Below are 16,597 nucleotides of genomic sequence, written 5' to 3' on the forward strand. Positions count from 1 at the left end.
CTTTTTTTTTTTTTAACAAAATTTGGAGAGAATTAAAGTTCAATTTTTGGAATCAAGACGAGACTCTTAAGCTGACAAAGAGCTTCTCACATTGTTCAGATTTAGTAAAGCAAAGACATTTTACCAGTTGTAAGTAAATATGAAGGTGTCATTATAAACTTTATTAATCAATTTTTTTTAATTTACAAATACATACATAATCTAACAATTCTGATATGAAACATCGGTATTTACAAAATAGCTCTTGGAAAAAAATATTCTGTACAGAAGAACCTGATAAGTTAGTAAATTACATAAGTAAATAACTGTGCAGAAGGTTTCTTAATGACCAAAAATACATTGAATTCAAGCTCTGAACTTAAACTTTGTCTTGTTTTGTTACAAGTCGGTTTAACCAACATTTCAAAATGGGGCTTTTATGGATCACATTTTCATGTCCCCATAAGAATTAAGATCAATAAAAATCAAATAACTATGTACTCATGTCAAAGAGAACATATTTTAAATTGAAAATGTTTAAACAAGTAAATAAACAAAAAAAAACTCTCCATTCATTGGTGCTTCACCACTACTTTTTTTAAGCATTGAAAGAAACAAACAAACAAAAAAAACTTAAATTCTCTGCTCCAAAACACCAGTCCATCAAGGTGTTCAGACTGCAGTGTGAGGTCTCCTTACACCGCCGAGGTGCCGTCGTGGCCCAGGATGTGACTGATGTTGTGGGCGGGGCGGTTCGGCTGCTTGCCAGAGTCGGCAGACGAGGTGTTGGAGAGAGACAGCAGGGGAGACATTGGCATGGCCGAGCCGTCGGTCGGCATGCCGGTGGCAATTTCAGGGAACAGAGAGGTGAGGCTGAAGTTGGAGATGTGAGGGGTGATTCCAGATGAGTTGGCAATGGGCATAGGAGGCATATCCGGAAGCAGGGGGAAACTGGTCTGTCCGAACCCCACAGGGCGGGGTGGGGAGAGGATGGAGCCGAAGCGGTTGTTGAGTGGAGGAGCGCTGCCCTTGTCAGCGCTTGGACTTGTAAACATTTGGTTGGGGAAGTATTGTAGAGTGACATCGCTGGGAAGGCTGGGATGAGCAGCTGGAGAATAAGAGGGATAGAAGGAGGGTAAAGGGTTTTGGGGCTCAACTGGAAGAAGGGACGGCGTCCGGGAGGAGCTGGGCTGGCTGACTGGAGGGATGAATGTAGCGTTTGCATTGATGGGAGGTGGAGGATTCATTCCACCCTCGGAAATAAAGGGGAAACCAAAGTTCTGTGTTAGATGTTGGTCAGTCACCAGGTTGTTGTCTCCAGGAACCTGCGCATTATCTGTCATAAGGCGTACAATGGTGCTGCGTCGTGTCTCTCCTCCAGATTGGGGTCGGCTCAGCAACACCCCTCCTCCAGAGGGCAGAGACAGGTGGCCATCGGGCTCAAAAGGGTTGGTTGGTCTCAGAGTACCTGACCGAGGTCGGTCACCAGGTCTCAGTTTAGTGGGCTGAGTTTCTCGGGCAATATGACGAGAGTGTTGGCTAACAGCAGTGGGTGGTCTGGAGGGGGCTGAGGTGCGGCCCGGTTCAGAGCTGCTATGTGGGGTTGGAGGGTGGGGGAGCCCGACTCGCACACCTGGGCCTGCGTGCATATTTCCACTGACCTGAGAAATGTGGCCCTTGTTGCCCTCTGCAAGTCGCATAGCTGGGGCCTTCTGAGACTGGGGCACACTGGGGCTGGAGGCCTTGGCTTGAATGTCTCCTGTAGAGCTTCCGGGCACACAGCTGTACTCCATGCTGACTGGTGGACAGCACTGCACGGCTCGTTGGTGGTTGCTCTGCTCAGGAAGGTGGGGGGAAAGGAGGCTCTGCATGAAACTCTGATGACAGCCTTCTTGTTCCCGAGGTAGTGCTGGCCCGACCTGTACTCCCTGCAGGCCAGGATGAGCTCCACTGTAGCCACCACGGTTTCTGCCATCTGCTGTGGGACCTACATTCATCCTAAACCCTCCCTGCTGCTGCCCTTGAGGACCCCTTTGGGAGGGAGGCACTGACTTAGCCGCCATGTCACTTCCACGAGACACTTGAGCCTCAAAACCACTGAGCTGATGTGTTCCCCCTCCGGCGCCCATTGCCTTGAAGGGTGGACACTCCGAGACGCGCTGCACATCAGTGGACCCTGGATGCTCGGAGGGAAGGCGGTTTTGTGGGTTGTGTGCAATGCTCGCCTTTCTCCGTGATGTATCCAAGTAACCACGGAGATCTGGTTGCTCCTGAGTAGCGCCACGGCCGGGTTGAAGGTGGACAGCCATGCGCTGCTGCTGCTCGCCACTAGTGGTACTTTTACCGATGAGCGCCTCTGCAGAATAGTTGGACACACGGTGACGCTCCTGGCGAGATGGAGCACAGGCCAGCTCAGATGAGCGGGACACCGGATTGCTGGGAGGAGGTATGAGCTGCTGCTCCAGGCTCCTGGAGTTCATCATCCTCTGCATAGCATTATGGTCCTGACCAGACTGAGGAAGAAAAAACACATTTTTGAAATATCAGTAACGCAAGGCATGTCACCATAAATCAATGACAACCCAAAACACACACGCAAATACATAAAAAGGACAGAATAGATGGAAATACAGACTAATAAAAAGGAAGTAAAATAATTTAATCGTATTCTACTTTTATATTTAATTTAAGAATTCCAATAGGTAGATTGAGCTGGAGACTGAACACGGTGAAGGAGTCGTACTCGTCTGTAGAGAGTAGTGGCTTAGAGAAACAAGATGTTTGTTCCCCAGTGATTACATTCTAAAATACAAATTTAAACACCTTCACCTCAACGGAAACTTGTAAAAAACGTGCCGCGCTGCAGATTTGTCTTGACTGCAGCTGAAGACACCCCCTCCTCCTTTCAGTGTTGAGATGTTTGCTTTTACCCTGCACTCGCCTACAGCTTAAAATTGCCGTATCTTCACCAAACTTCATTGGAAACTCTGGCTTTATATGTAATATTATTAGCAATTGATAAGTTGGGTACTTCAATTATTTGATGTTTAACACTTACATTTTGCATGAAAAAAAAAAAGATTAACTTTTATACAACCAATGCAACTGTACGTTTTTCTAAATAAATCACGTCAGACTGCATAGTGGTAACTGACCTTGAGGTGGTCTTGCTGAGCCATGTGGCTGCTGTGGTGAGCCCTGGATCCTGTTCCCTGGGCTTCACAGCTCTTGTCCTGATGCCTAAAGTGCTGCTGCTGCTGCTGCTGCTGCTGCTGCTGCTGCTGGATCTGCTGCTGCAGATGCTGCTGGTGTCTAGAGTGGGAGCTCTGCTGCTGTAACTGCTGCTGCTGTTGATGTTGTTGATGCTGCGGAGGTTGTTGGTGTGCCTGTTGTTGGTGCTGTTGGGGATGAGACTGTTGGTGCTGTGCTGGTTGTTGATGCTGTTGTGATTGTTGGTGTGGCTGTTGTGGGTGCTGTTGGGACTGCTGCTGTGTGCGCTGTTGATGCTGAGTCTGTTGTTGATGTGAGTGCTGCTGAACTCCAGACTTTTCCAGATGATGCTGCTTCTGCTGCATGCCCGCAGGTGAGCCAGCCTGACTTCCTCTGACAAGGCCCCGTTTCTTCTGGACATGCTGCTGCTGCTCTTGTTGTTGTTGCTGCTGCTGCAGCGCCCTCTGGTGTAGGGAGTGGCGATGTGCAGGGTCTGGCTGCGTTAGGTGGTGTTGCAAATGATACAGATGGTGTCTCTGCTGCTCCTGCTGTTGCTGCTGTTTCATGTAAGGGTTCCCTCCCAGATGCTGGCCAGGCTGGCTTATTATGTGCTGCGGATGACCCTGGGTCAGATGAAGCACCCCCACCTGATTCTGCTCAGGAGGTCCTTGAGCAGGGCAGTGGCCTTCAGTGGGGTGAACTGCTGGACTCATGAAAGCGTTTGTGGGAAAGAGTGTGCTTCCACTTTCGGAATTAATCCTAGTCATGATGGCCGAGGAGGTGGATGGCAGCTGTCCTGCCATAATCTGACTGTGGTCTGGTGCTTTTACCTCCATATGGGTAACAGTGTTAGTTGGTGGAGGGCAAGGCTTGGGACGTTTTCCTGTGTTTAACATTACTTCTTCTTGAGCTTGGCGTTTAGAAACAATCTTTATTTGTCGCTCACCCACACCACCTCCAGGCTGGGCCCTCATTAATGTAGTCTTTAGGTTGGTATATTCATTTGCCTGGGCAGCCCCTGGACAAGGTGAGAGGGCATTGTTTGAGGGTTGAGATATACGAGCCGAGGTCCCCACAGGAGAGGGAACTGAGCCCTGCTGGCCAGCAAAATTAGGGGAGCTAGGATAGGGCTGGTGACTGGAGGTGGGCCTAATCAGATTGTTGACACTAAGGCTCGCCACTGTCCCACTCTGGGATGAGCTCTGAGACTGTGAGTATGCAATATTTTGTTGATGTCTACTTCCAGTTGTCCCGATGACTGACCCCTCCCCAATTTGTCCTCTGACAGACATTTCAACAACAGATTTAACTGTTCCAGGATCCAAGGGTTTAGTCACTTTAGCCTGCTGCCCAGCTAAGCCCCTCTCTTTATTAGAGGACATTGGTGGGGTTTTGGGGGGCTCCCATGTGGCTGTGCTGGGGTTAGATGAAGAAGCGCTGTCCGCAGAGCAGCCTACACCTCTCCTCCCAGGGCTGTCCTGTTCAAGCATGGCCAAGGCAAGCATCTCTGCCTGCTCAGATGTAAATGTAAATGTCCCAAAAGAGCCGGATGACACACCAATACTTTGACCACGGGGAAGCATTGATGCCACAGAGAATCCTCTGACACTCCCAGCCCCTGTAGACATGGGAGAATCTGTCTGTCTGGTAGAACTCATAGGGTGCTCCATACTTTGATCATCAAGGTTAGTGTATACCTGTTGGGAAAGTGCAAAGTCCTTTCTTGAGGGATCATTGGCTGCCATTAAACTGTCTTTTTGTGATGTTGAGGAATGCCTCTCCTCCTGAGCCTCCCTGGTAACTCTAGTGGCCTGGGGTGGTTTCACTTCAACAGGATGGCATGAGGAGTGGTTGGGCATGGACAACTCAGTCTGCTGTGTCAGAGCTCTTGGAGTAGTGGGTCTTTTCCTAATCTCTGAATTTGTTGTGGAGGCTGTAACAGAACTGTGGGCAACAGAATACACTGGTGCAGGTAAGGACAGTGCTACCGTTGTGGACACAGAGGATGAAGTGGTGGGCTGAGACTCAGATTTATTACAAGGCAGTGGATCTTGTATTTTAGATCTATGGGAAAGACATGGTGACACTGTGCGGATAGTTTGATTTAAAGATACTGGTGTAGTGGCCGTGATACTAGTGGTGCAGACTTGAGATAAACCTGCAGTTGAATTTGTAGCAGAAGTGTGGTATGAGTCAGTGGCAGCTGCAGACGTGACCATTGATTTGTTTTGTTTAGAAACAGCAGAAGTTGCAGCTGACTTAGTCTGGGTTGTGTTAGTTGTCACACAGGGTGTTGACTGTTTAACCTCTGGAGCAGAGAGTTTGGTTACAGCTGAGTTGTTACCAGAAGCTGCAGATGGTTTACTCTCAGTAGATAAAGCTACACTAAAGGATGGCTTGACAGACGTTGCATTGACTGTTGTAAATGTGGTGGTGATACTACTAGTGTTGGTATGACTGAAAACTGAATCACTCTGAGATGCAGTGGCTGAACTTTTACCTTGTTGATGAGACTGACCTAAGACAGCTGGGAAACAGGATGAACTAACCGTAACACTGCCTGTAGCTTCAATGCTATCTGTAGTTGTGGTAGCTGTGGTACACACAGGGTTAATATCTGTGACCTTGACAGTTGAGGACTGCAAAACTTGAGAAACTGTAACCTGAACCATCTGACTCTCTTCTCCAGCAGCCACTGACTTTGCAGAAACAACAGCAGGTTGAACCTTATTGAGCTCTTTCTTCTTGGCAGATTTAGTCCTTTTAGCTACTGCTCTCTTTGTATTCAAAGCTGTGCGAAGTTTCTTTCCAGAAGGCTTTGAGGCATTAACCACTGGGCCTGATTTGATTGGGTTAACACAAGGGACCTGTAGTTGTTGGACAGGTTGCACAAGTGTAGCACCAGTAGTGGGTGCTGGAGCAGGAGGATACTGCTGCTTCTGTTGCAGTACCGATAATGGAGCAGGTGGAGGCAAACAACTGCTCTGGCTAGATATATTAAGAGGGAGCCCCTGAGAGATGCTCTGGTTCAGACTGCTAAGGGCCCCCAAGCTGTTGAGGGCTACATTAGTAGTTGGCTCCTCAGTGGTGGTGGGCTGGACCAGCTGGAGGGTACTCTGGCCACCCTGTGAGCTGGCTTTGTCAGAGGTCTTCAGAGGCTGAAGAGCAAACACCTGACCGTTCACAGTGATAGTTTTTGGAGTTGTAGGAACTGGTGGAGAAGAGGATGCCTGGGTTACCTGCACAGTATGGTTCACTTGAGGCTGAACAGGACGAGGGAGAATGTGCACAAGCTGCTTTCCCCCTACGCTCTGTATGGGAGTGGCAGACACTGTGCTACTGGTTGAGGATGTTTGAGTGGACACAGCAGGTACTGGAGCAGGAACCATGCCAACCTGTGGATTCTGAGGAGCAGATGCAGCCTGATTCGGTGCTTGGATGATTACAATATGCTGACATGATGTCTGATTTGTCATTTCTTCCCTCACAACTGGCTGGGCAGGGCAGGCACTGGCCTGCTGCAGAATAACAACACTTGGACTGTTTGTGTTCTGAGATGCTGTTACACCTGAAGCAGTGGCTGCGGCTGGGTTTACTTGCAGTACCTGCATGGTCTGAAGGAGGGGCAGCACAGTGGCTTGTGGCTGGGGCACCAGGGCTCGCTGAGGGAGGGGCTGAGGCTGCGGAATAAGGGCTGTTGGAGGGTGGGGAACTAATGATGCTGGTTGAAGTATAGCAGGCTGGGGCTGTGATACGACCGCAGGGTGGGCCACAACAGCTGGCTGCGGTACTATGGCTGACTGGGGAAGAACAGCACAACATGGTTGGGGGGCTAGGACAGCCTGAGGCTGTGCCTGGTTTAGAACTGCTGGTCGTAGCTGGGGTGGATTTTGAATGGGCTGTGCTTGAATATGACCTGTAATGGGTGCCTGCTGTACAGGCACATGTGGTTGCATCTGTATTTGAATGGGATGAACAGATGGTTTGCTGCTCACTGGACACACAGTGAGCTGCTGGACAGCCTGGGTGGTACTACTGACCTCTTGAGAGGGGAGACTCTGGCAGACTGGTTGCACTGTGTTCCCAGCCATCTGCAATGTTGTCCAAGTAGTCTGTGTGCTGCCTGCAGCCCCAGCCCTAAGAAGTGTTTGGCTAGTAGGCATAGCAGTGTAACTTACAGTCCTGATGGCAGTGTCTTGTGAAACCCAAGAGCAAACCTCTGAAGTGTTTACTGTGGTCACAGTTTGGGTAAATGTGGGGTGCGTGGACACAGGCACAGCAGAGTTTTCAGTGGGAAGTTGTGAGACTGAAGTGGCTGCTACAGTGAGGGTATGAAGGGCAGCAGGCTGTGTTTGCTGGGGCAGGGTTGTGGTGGCAGCAGGGATCTGGAGGGTGATGTAAGACACAGAGGGTGGCAGAGTGGGGGCTGCAGTCGGTGTCTCAACCACACACTGCTCTATCATTCTCAGACCTGGTGTTGACTGAGTGGGTGCGGAGGCTGACACAGGGAGAAGTGCAGGGGTGGAGGAAGATGTATTAACTTGCAGCACGGCTCCATTAACTCTTAATCTGGGCTCAGATGTTGTCTGAAGAATTAATGTTTCAGAAGGCTGCTTCCCTGGACTGGTCTGTTTTCCTGCAGGGCACATCCCGTTGCCATTGGAATAAACAACAATCCCCTTTGGGGTCTGGTGAGTGGGAGTCACTTTTGCCACTTTGGCATTGCGCTGTTTGCCCTTCCAGTGAATAGTAGGGTCCTCGTGAAGGTTAATATCATGAGCTTTAAGGAGCTCAATGTAGTGAGCACTCTCCTTCCTTAGTTCCTCCAACTGACGCCGCAGCCGACGTATCTCCTCCGCTGCAAAGGGACCCAAAAAAAAAAAGAAAAGACGTTACCAATCAGTGTCAAACAGTCACATTTTAAGTGTTTTTACACACCCTTAAGCATCCTGGTTTAGAGGATCCAAGTGGCACATGTAAATGCAGTTATGTGAAAGAGAAACTGCACCCCATTTCCATTCTATGGTTTTACTAAGCAAGACATGATTTAAGAAATAAGTAATCTGGTTCATACCAGGGGCTTTTACAACAAAGCAGGTTCAACCTTTTCAGGGGTACCCCAACAGCCCTAACCCCAACAACAGAGATTTTGTGAAGTCCAGATTTTTCAACGCAGAATATGTGCACAAAAAAGGCATCAGATCAGATGACAAAATCATATATTTCTAGCAGACTGAAAGGTAACGCAGCTGCTACAACCAAGGCAAGAAGGAAAGCAGAGAAAAAAAAATAAAAATACATAAATAAATAAAAGCAATTAGCTGCCGACATTATGGATGCTTTAATAAGCTGATCATGAAAGCATGTGTAGATCTGTTCAATTTGTGACTGTGTATCACATTAATGTATTGCAATGTCAACGTTGTCTGTTTGAAATACTCTTTGCATTGAATAAAATAACAAATATGAAAGGGATTCACACTTAGTCAGTGGGCTCATTGTAAATGTATAAATTAACTTTCAGTTATCCAGGCCCTTAAAATACTTTACTTAGTTTTTTAAACTCTTTATGAGATCGAATTGTTAAATACGGTATAAATAGGGTGGTCATTTCATGCAATTTTATGAGTTTATCATGCTTCACACTCAAATAATGCTTCAGAAAGTGGCAATAAAATATATTCATAGTAAGGTGATTTTAATGAATAAAAACAACACAAGTTAGTTAGTCAGCAAGAACAAGCTTTTGAGTAATCTGTCATTGTTGTAGGCAACATAAGCATTCCCTTCGGCTGACACACCTCTTTTGATACAGCCTTTTGATACTGAAAATTCTGAGCTGATGGTCAGAAGAGTGATAGTCAGCCACTTGAAGGGTCAGTGGCTGGATTTCTTCTCTAGACCACATGTTAAAGTGTCCTCGGGGAAGAAACTGAACTCCATAATGCCTCCATCGATGTGTGAATGTGTGTGAAAGAAAAAAGCACTGTCTAGCCTGTAATATGGCATAGACTTAAATTAGCTGTACGAGTGTGTGTGTGTGTGTGTGTGTGTGTGTGTGTGAATAGGTTAAAGTAACTTGTGCTTCGAGTGGTCCAGTAGACTTGAAAAGCGGTATAAAATTAAAGTCCATTTACCATTTAAGATGAAGGGGTGGGGTCAACGTGGACATGGTGGAGGATTACAAATACTTAGGGGTGCACTTGGACCATAAACTGGACTGGACTAAAAACAAACGCCCTCTACAGGAAGGGCCAGAGCTGTCTCTATTTTCTGAGGCAGCTGAGGTCCTTCAACATCTGTCGGACAATGCTGCGGATGTTTTATGAGTCTGTGGTGGCCAGTGCCATCCTCTATTGCTGTTGCATGCTGGGGCAGCAGACTGAAGGTGAAGGACGCCAACAGACTGAAGAAACGCATCCCCAAGGCCAGCCACGTTGTCGGAGAGGAGCTGGACTCTCTGACAGCAGTGTCAGACAGAAGGATGCTATCCAGGATAAAATCCATGCTGGACAATTCTGCACATCCTCTTCACAATGTGTTGGTCAGCCACAGAAGCACTTTCAGTCAGAGACTTATTGCACCACGCTGTACCACAGAGCGCCATAGGAAGTCATTCCTGCCTGTGGCCATCAAACTGTATAATTCCAGTGTCTGACAGTTATTCATCTCATCATTTATTATTTATTTATTTCATTACTTCACCATGTGTAATAACCCGGTCATGTGCAATAATAATAATTAGGTACTGAGCAGCATTGTAAATACTGTTTATTGTATTATTGTATATATTGAGATTTTTTTTTTCCTTATCTTATTCTTATTCATCCTGACTTAATCTTTTTTCTTTTTTTCTGTAACGAGGGCACTGCAAAAAAGGAATTTCCCGCAAGGGATTAATAAGGTAATTCTGATTCTGATTCTGAAGTTATGTTGCTAAGCCATTACGTCTGCTTTATAGCACGGGCCTATGGTCTTAAAATGTGCTCAATACAACTATAGATGAACAACAACACAGTATATTACAGAGTCACTATTATTTAACAAAAACTAAGCTAACTTTATTGTATTCAAAACTAGGGCAAGGCTCGGTACCAAAATATCTATGTGCATGTCAGTGCACTCTATTCTTTACCAGCACAGAATATTCTGTAAAAGTGGATAAGGGTACTATATGTGACAATATCCCAGTTTCTGTTGGGTACTCCAGTATTCTCCAGGATATCCTGAAAATTCAGGAATCCAAAACAAGGATAAGAGTCTATGCAAGTTCCTGCAAGCAAAACATGATGTTCACATGTGCAACATAAGGCCACGCCGGTAATCTAAAAGTCCAATCAAAACCAAGATATTTGTGCACATGTATATTAGACCTGACAGCACACGTAAAACAATAAATACAGGTAGTGTAAATGCCATAAAAACATGATTATGACATAAATAATCAGATTAATCGTGTTTTATGTTAGCTATGTTAGCTACTATTGCGAAAGATATCACGAGAGTACCGAAAACATTCACATCACTTCATCAAACTTTCAAGAACAATTACTCTACAAAAATAAAAACAGAAAAAAGAAAAATCCTACCTTGTACTTTATCTCCTCCCTCAAGAAGCATTGTGTCGTTCTGCTTCTGCAGTTCAGTGATGTAGCGAAAAGCTTGGTCCAGTATCATGTTCTTACTCTGTATTGAAGATAAAGATTTAAAATAAAAATCACAGTCTCCTATAAAGACAATATTTGCAACTGATAATAAGAAAAACAAAACAATAACAAAAAACAATAACCGGTCACGGCAGCTCATTTCTCACCTGTTTAAGTGCCTGAGAACATGGCAGGAGATTACCAATACGGTTAATTCCTGCATTAATTTTCTCTTTTCTGTGTCTCTCAACTATTAAAAAGACAGAGAGAGAGATCTTTTAAAATCCAGTTGGACTTTAAGTTACCCCCCCAAAAAAAAGAATCACTAAGCAAAGTGGTTAGAAACAAGTGAATAACAGGAAACATTACTTTACCTGCATTGTGAGATTCTTTGTTTTTCTTCTTTCTGCAAAAAAACCAACGCAGTCACATTTTTATGAGATCTGAATACAGATGTTAGTATACATGCTGGGTTAAAACATTAGACTTGCTTACTTCGGTTTACGACCAGGTGCCTGAGTTTCAGTCATCTCTGGCATCCTGTCTCAACAGCTGCCTGAATGATAAGGTACCAGCCAACGCATTCAACAACTGGACCTTAAATATTTCCTGTGCCCGTCCTGCAAATAAAACGTATAGCAGTCGTACATATTATTAACGATTAATGAGTGTCATGTAGAGAGACAGCTGCATTGCAATACAGCAAAAGCATATGTCTTTAATCAGCTAGAAGCGATACATACAAATTATTCAATACAACAGTAGATATCAGTAAAATTGAATATTATGTTACTCTGAGGTGTTGCTGCTAGAACTGGATGCTAACCAGCTAATGTAGATTAATTTAGCTTCACAGCCTATCTAAACTCATGGACCTTCACATTACAGCATAATTAGTTTGTTTGACGAATCGCACAAACAGTTATTTATCTTACTTTAACGTAACAGCGTCGACAAGAAACGAGGTTCAAATAAACATTAGGTCACTGAAACAGCAACAAACTAGCAAACTGAGCAATTACCTATTCAGCTAGCTTTCTGTTAGCTAGTTAGCGTAAAGCTAAAGTAGCTTAGCGTTACCTACATAATTATTAAGCAAATTAACGACGGTATCATTCGCGTCTGTTCTCATAAAACGTTACTGAAGAGTATTTTCCACCAACCACTAGACTCGGCATTTTGAAGACTGTTGGTTCCAGTGAGAACTTAGACATTGGAAGCTAAGTATTAGCTAGCAAAGCATTCAACTCAACTCATCTCTCAAAACAATCTAGATGCACCTAAATCCGTGCAGAATAGGGAGGGCTCTGAGGGAGGTGGCAGCCAATGGAATTCCGAGTTGGAGAAGTTTCAGCCAATGACAACACATGAAACGTCTCAGTAAGACGAATGCACCTATAATCAGTGATTGTACACGCAGTAAATGTATTTAATTTATTTTTCAGCATATTTCTGTGTATGCCACTTCAAGCAATTCACCATGCAAATAAACCCAAAGAAGACCAAGAAATATTTTACTGCAAATAGTAATTCCTTTATTAAGACGTTTAAAAAGTCTTACAATATAGAGCTCCAGAAAAGATAAAATTCTTCAAAGAAAGGAAAACATGCGTATACTACAGTGGAGAGGACAACTCTCCTTGCATGCAGAGGGGTCGGAGCTTCCTCTGGGTAATACATTGTTAAACAAAGATCCTAGCAAAAACTTCTGCACTATCAGCTGAGGTACCTAATGAAGGTGTGTGTGTAACAACAGAAGCTGACTGAGGCAAGAAGTTAAAGGAAACCATTTTCCAAGATGGCTACATAACATCCCAAAGGTGGTGAAGAAATTGTGTCTCAAAAGACTTCCGTGTTTAGAGACACGCATGCACACACACCTTTTAGTAATCTACCTGAAAATAATGCCCAAATAAATCCATTCAGCCAATCTATGGTTATTGATACATTCCTCACAAACAATGTAGAGTGTACATCTCAGAACCACTTCAATACTTAGTAACATTTTGTTTGGTACCCTCATTTCAGACCGTTTTCACTTTGAATTGTAAACCCAGGAGAATCCCCGAACCATTAACCATCTCATTGTGAAAAATAAAACAACAGTTGAGGGGAATTAAATTAACAGGCTGGAAATGAAAGTTATCTGGAAATTAAGAGCGGTGACCACATTTTCCCCAACACCATTAAGCCGTTCAGCCTTCCTTATGCCCATACTGAGAACGAGGGGGGGCATTTCAGCACCTCCCCTTTGGACATGTGAACCAAGTGGTCGGACTCACTTCGCATGGATTCCAGGTAGTGAGAGATTAGTTGCATCTGTTCGATGGAAGAACTCCACGTCACACTGACCAGCTTGGACCGTGTGTCCGTCAGTGATGGTTTGTCAAACACATTTACCTCTTCAGACCAACTGCTTCCTTTTGCACAACAAAATAGATATGTCGCCATCAGGTTTCATAACCGCATAAAAACAACTCAAATCACAAACAGTACAATCCGAAAACACCACACCCCCCCTTCCCCCCCCCCTCCACCATGTCTAAAACTGTCTGAAGTTGGCATTTTATCTTTAGGAGCAGTTTTGGATACTCAGATTTCTTTCATTGTCAATTTTTTTTTTGCCCAAAGGAAAGGGGAGCAATAAAATATGCAAAAATCACCTTTTCAAAATAAATGCAGCATTTTTTATACTTGAAATTTGTTTTCTATTTTTTAGCGTCCTTTGAAGAAACTGTTGAATGCGTTGACCATGGGGCATTTGTCACAGTTCTGTTTCTGAGCTGGCGGGCACATATGTGCTCTTTCCCAAAGCTGTGTCCCTATTCCGTCTTCTGAAGCTCTCCGCTGGGCGGTGCGCATGGACTGCGCAGGCTTTTCTGCAAAACGTGGGCATCTGCAGGCTCTATCCTCTTGTAGTAATTCTTTTTTGTTTCGATGATCTCAAACCCAAACTTCTGGTAAAAGTCAATGGCTGACTCATTGCTGATCTGCACATGACTGTGGAACAGGAAAGTAGAAGGTTCGTTAGTTGTTGGCACTTTTGGAAAATGGTTAACACAAACTAGAAATAACTTTAGCGTAAGCTAATTCTCTATATTCTCTGCTTTAAGACACTTACAGGTAAATGTTGTCAAAAGTGCCGTCCTTCTCACAGATGTTTAGCACATGATTTAGCATCTTTGTACCTGGGGCAATAAATGAAGGCAAAGTTTAATAGGGAAAAAAAAAAAAAAAAAACATACAAGGTGCCAATACTTTTTTGAGGTCAGAGAGTTCCTTACCAATTCCAAGTCTACGATAGGGTGCTAGACAGCCAAGTGTCATGATGTACAATCTCTTCTGGTTCTGAGAGTGGTCCACTCTGCAGCACACAGCCCCGACTGCAATGTCATTGAAGTATGCTGTAAGGAAAAAAAACATATGACAAAGACATATTTCTGAAACAACTCCAACATACAGGGACATACTTTGTACATATTTCACCAGAGATTGAACCCTATCTGTGATAACCCCTTTTAAATTCTCAGACTCACAACAAAGAGCGAACAATGTCTTTCTTCCGTTTTCAAGAAATCTATTCAAGTTTTATCATCTGGTAGCAAGTTACGTAGGTTATTTCTTACCTAGCTTTGCAAGCTCTCCAACTTCCAGCACATCTTTGTAAAACTTGTCGTTGTAGCTGACAGGAAAGATGACTTGGTTCAGGCGTTTCAGCTGCTTAATGTTGTGGGGCGTAACGTCTCCCAGCTCGATCCGGCTACTGGAACAAGAGCAAACCGGTCAAATAGCTGGCAACAGGTGCGCCATTATAGTTGAGATTATCTGACACACAAGCTTTTTAAGTAAGTTACACAGAAATTACATTTACAACAGGATTAAATATCGATATATCTTCAGGGACCTTCAAGTCCTACCAAATAAGTGTGAGTAATCGCATCATTAATCCTAAAATTGGAAAAGTAAGAACTGCACCAGTCATTTGACTCATTTAAAAATCAAATTGCTGAAGATTTAAGAGATGCTGCTTGTATGAAAGTAAATTGAATATCTATTGCAGGTTGCTGGTCAGGCATAAGAAGTCCAAGATATCAATTTGTGCTTTTGGAAACTTTAGACAATAACTTAATCTGAAATTTTGATTGACAGCCTAAGCTGCAACACTTCCACACAAATGACATCCAATCTAAAATGGAATTTTCAACATAAAACGGATCTTATCATCACAAAACAATATATTTGACACATGATAAAATAAAGTATTAAGTGTGTCAATTCAGGACTTGCATCACTGTTTTATAAGTGACCCTGAACGAGCACTCCACTTAGCCTTATTGAGGGGTTCACAGTGGTAAATATAGGACGGCTACGCATCCAGAAACAGCTGATGATCACGTGTGTTGTTCACAAGGATGTACAGTAACGTCAGTGAAATCCCATCTGCACGATTTACTGACAAAAGTGATAATCACCCCATGTCAATTAAAAATTTAGTCGCATATATTAAAGTCCAAACTTGAGGCACCACTCAATGTAATTAAAAACGTGAAACAAACCTGCTCATGAAATACTCTAACAGATCAAGTTTCGCTAAGAAGGCTGAAACAAAGTCTGAAGTTGTAGTAGCGTAATACTGGCAACTTTTTCACCAATGTAAGTTTACAGCTGAACTTCTCCCATTACTTAGTTCACTGACTGGGCTACTTTTTGTGTAGCAGAAGTTTACAGCAAAGAGGAATCATCTGAGATCCAGGGCTGCCTTCTCAATTTAGCTAAACTAGGTTTACTGACTCAGCTTCCAACTAGCACCTAGCAGGTTAGCTTAGCTTATTAGCGACCCAAGCGACCCTACAAACCGCTTGATATAATAACAACATCCCTTAAAAGGCTGCTCCAGTGACGATGATGTAGTTTTTATTTTTGTCTTAAACCTAACTAAAAGTAGCTTAGCGTACTAGCTAGCCTCGTCGTCACCTCCCCGCCTCCCTTATAGAAAAAAAACAGACATGAAAAACTTTACTGGTACTAAGCTAAATATTCGTGACTCAAAAGCTCACACTCACCCTTTCATTTTAAACAGATATTATCCCTTATTTTCGAGTAAGTTGAACTTTGGCGTTGTTTTGGGTAAAAGGTAAGAATTTAGACAGAGTTGGGGTTGGGGATGCCTCCCGTTTAACCCTCCACATGTAGCTAGTTGCGATGGTTGCAGCTAGCTTAGCCGTCACACTTCTACCACGACTGTGTAGAGACTGTCAACCCTGACCCCCGCATGCGCACCAGCACTGCCGCGCGAAAAGATGACTTTTTCACCCGGTTTTAGACTCTCAAGCTGTGTTCCGTCCAGAACAAGATAATTAATTTTAATAAAGTGGTTAACCGGAGTTCACGACATACACTACATGTCAGTAGTTAGATTTGAGAACACAGATATATTAATATCTGTGTAAGATGGGTAAGATTACAAAAGCAGGGGATTTACATCCAACCAAAAACAATAAATCAGTCCTAACTCAGGGTACAAATATCACAAATATGATAACTACTTTTATTTTAAGAAGTTTTGTTCTGCAGAAAATATGCATGTATATGTGTAAATAAACAAAACAAAACAAAACCTTTTTACAGTATATTACAAAAAGAAACAGTCCAAAACCAAGCTCCACACACACACACAATTTTTTTTTCAAAAACGACTTCAGAGGGAAAGGATATTTATTTCCACTAACGTAGTGTTTCTGTGACAGATAGGTTCCTGAATA

At 43.9% G+C, this 16,597-nt stretch overlaps 2 protein-coding genes across 4 annotated transcripts; both read right to left on the reverse strand.

Annotated features, from left to right (window-relative positions):
- Positions 1–134: 134 nt before the first annotated feature.
- usf3 (upstream transcription factor family member 3) lies at positions 135–12,097 on the reverse strand. Of its 2 annotated transcripts, none has more exons than XM_075452096.1 (7): positions 11,999–12,097; positions 11,331–11,455; positions 11,210–11,241; positions 11,003–11,085; positions 10,779–10,875; positions 3,135–8,047; positions 135–2,492 (listed from the first exon to the last, which is right to left on the reverse strand). In XM_075452096.1, the coding sequence occupies exons 2-7, from the start codon at positions 11,372–11,374 to the stop codon at positions 675–677; spliced, it is 6,987 nt and encodes a 2,328-aa protein (XP_075308211.1). In that variant the 5' UTR covers positions 11,375–11,455; positions 11,999–12,097; the 3' UTR covers positions 135–674. The 2 variants fall into 2 exon arrangements, with proteins under 2 accessions (XP_075308211.1, XP_075308212.1); XM_075452097.1 differs by having other exon boundaries at positions 11,920–12,097.
- Positions 12,098–12,345: 248 nt separating this feature from the next.
- Positions 12,346–16,094, reverse strand: naa50 (N-alpha-acetyltransferase 50, NatE catalytic subunit). Of its 2 annotated transcripts, none has more exons than XM_075452013.1 (5): positions 15,899–16,094; positions 14,462–14,595; positions 14,120–14,239; positions 13,957–14,023; positions 12,346–13,835 (listed from the first exon to the last, which is right to left on the reverse strand). In XM_075452013.1, exons 1-5 carry the CDS (start codon positions 15,904–15,906, stop codon positions 13,658–13,660), a joined length of 507 nt encoding a protein of 168 aa, XP_075308128.1. In that variant the 5' UTR covers positions 15,907–16,094; the 3' UTR covers positions 12,346–13,657. The 2 variants fall into 2 exon arrangements, with proteins under 2 accessions (XP_075308128.1, XP_075308127.1); XM_075452012.1 differs by having other exon boundaries at positions 14,462–14,598.
- Between the last annotated feature and the right edge of the window lie 503 nt (positions 16,095–16,597).

This window comes from Odontesthes bonariensis, chromosome 20 (genome assembly GCF_027942865.1).
Source record: "Odontesthes bonariensis isolate fOdoBon6 chromosome 20, fOdoBon6.hap1, whole genome shotgun sequence".
Taxonomy (NCBI): domain Eukaryota; kingdom Metazoa; phylum Chordata; class Actinopteri; order Atheriniformes; family Atherinopsidae; genus Odontesthes; species Odontesthes bonariensis.

What these genes read in the sequence shown, in the direction of transcription:
- usf3 (XM_075452096.1), bottom strand. Translation starts at nt 11,374, where the DNA reads ATGCCAGAGATGACTGAAACTCAGGCACCTGGTCGTAAACCGAA. An exon ending in GTTCTCAGGCACTTAAACAG is followed by an intron (nt 10,876 to 11,002) that starts GTGAGAAATGAG and finishes TCTTCAATACAG; the next exon opens with AGTAAGAACATGATACTGGA. An exon ending in GGGAGGAGATAAAGTACAAG is followed by an intron (nt 8,048 to 10,778) that starts GTAGGATTTTTC and finishes GTCCCTTTGCAG; the next exon opens with CGGAGGAGATACGTCGGCTG.
- naa50 (XM_075452012.1), bottom strand. An exon ending in CTATCGTAGACTTGGAATTG is followed by an intron (nt 14,024 to 14,119) that starts GTAAGGAACTCT and finishes TTATTGCCCCAG; the next exon opens with GTACAAAGATGCTAAATCAT. An exon ending in ACTTTTGACAACATTTACCT is followed by an intron (nt 13,836 to 13,956) that starts GTAAGTGTCTTA and finishes CCTGTTCCACAG; the next exon opens with TCATGTGCAGATCAGCAATG.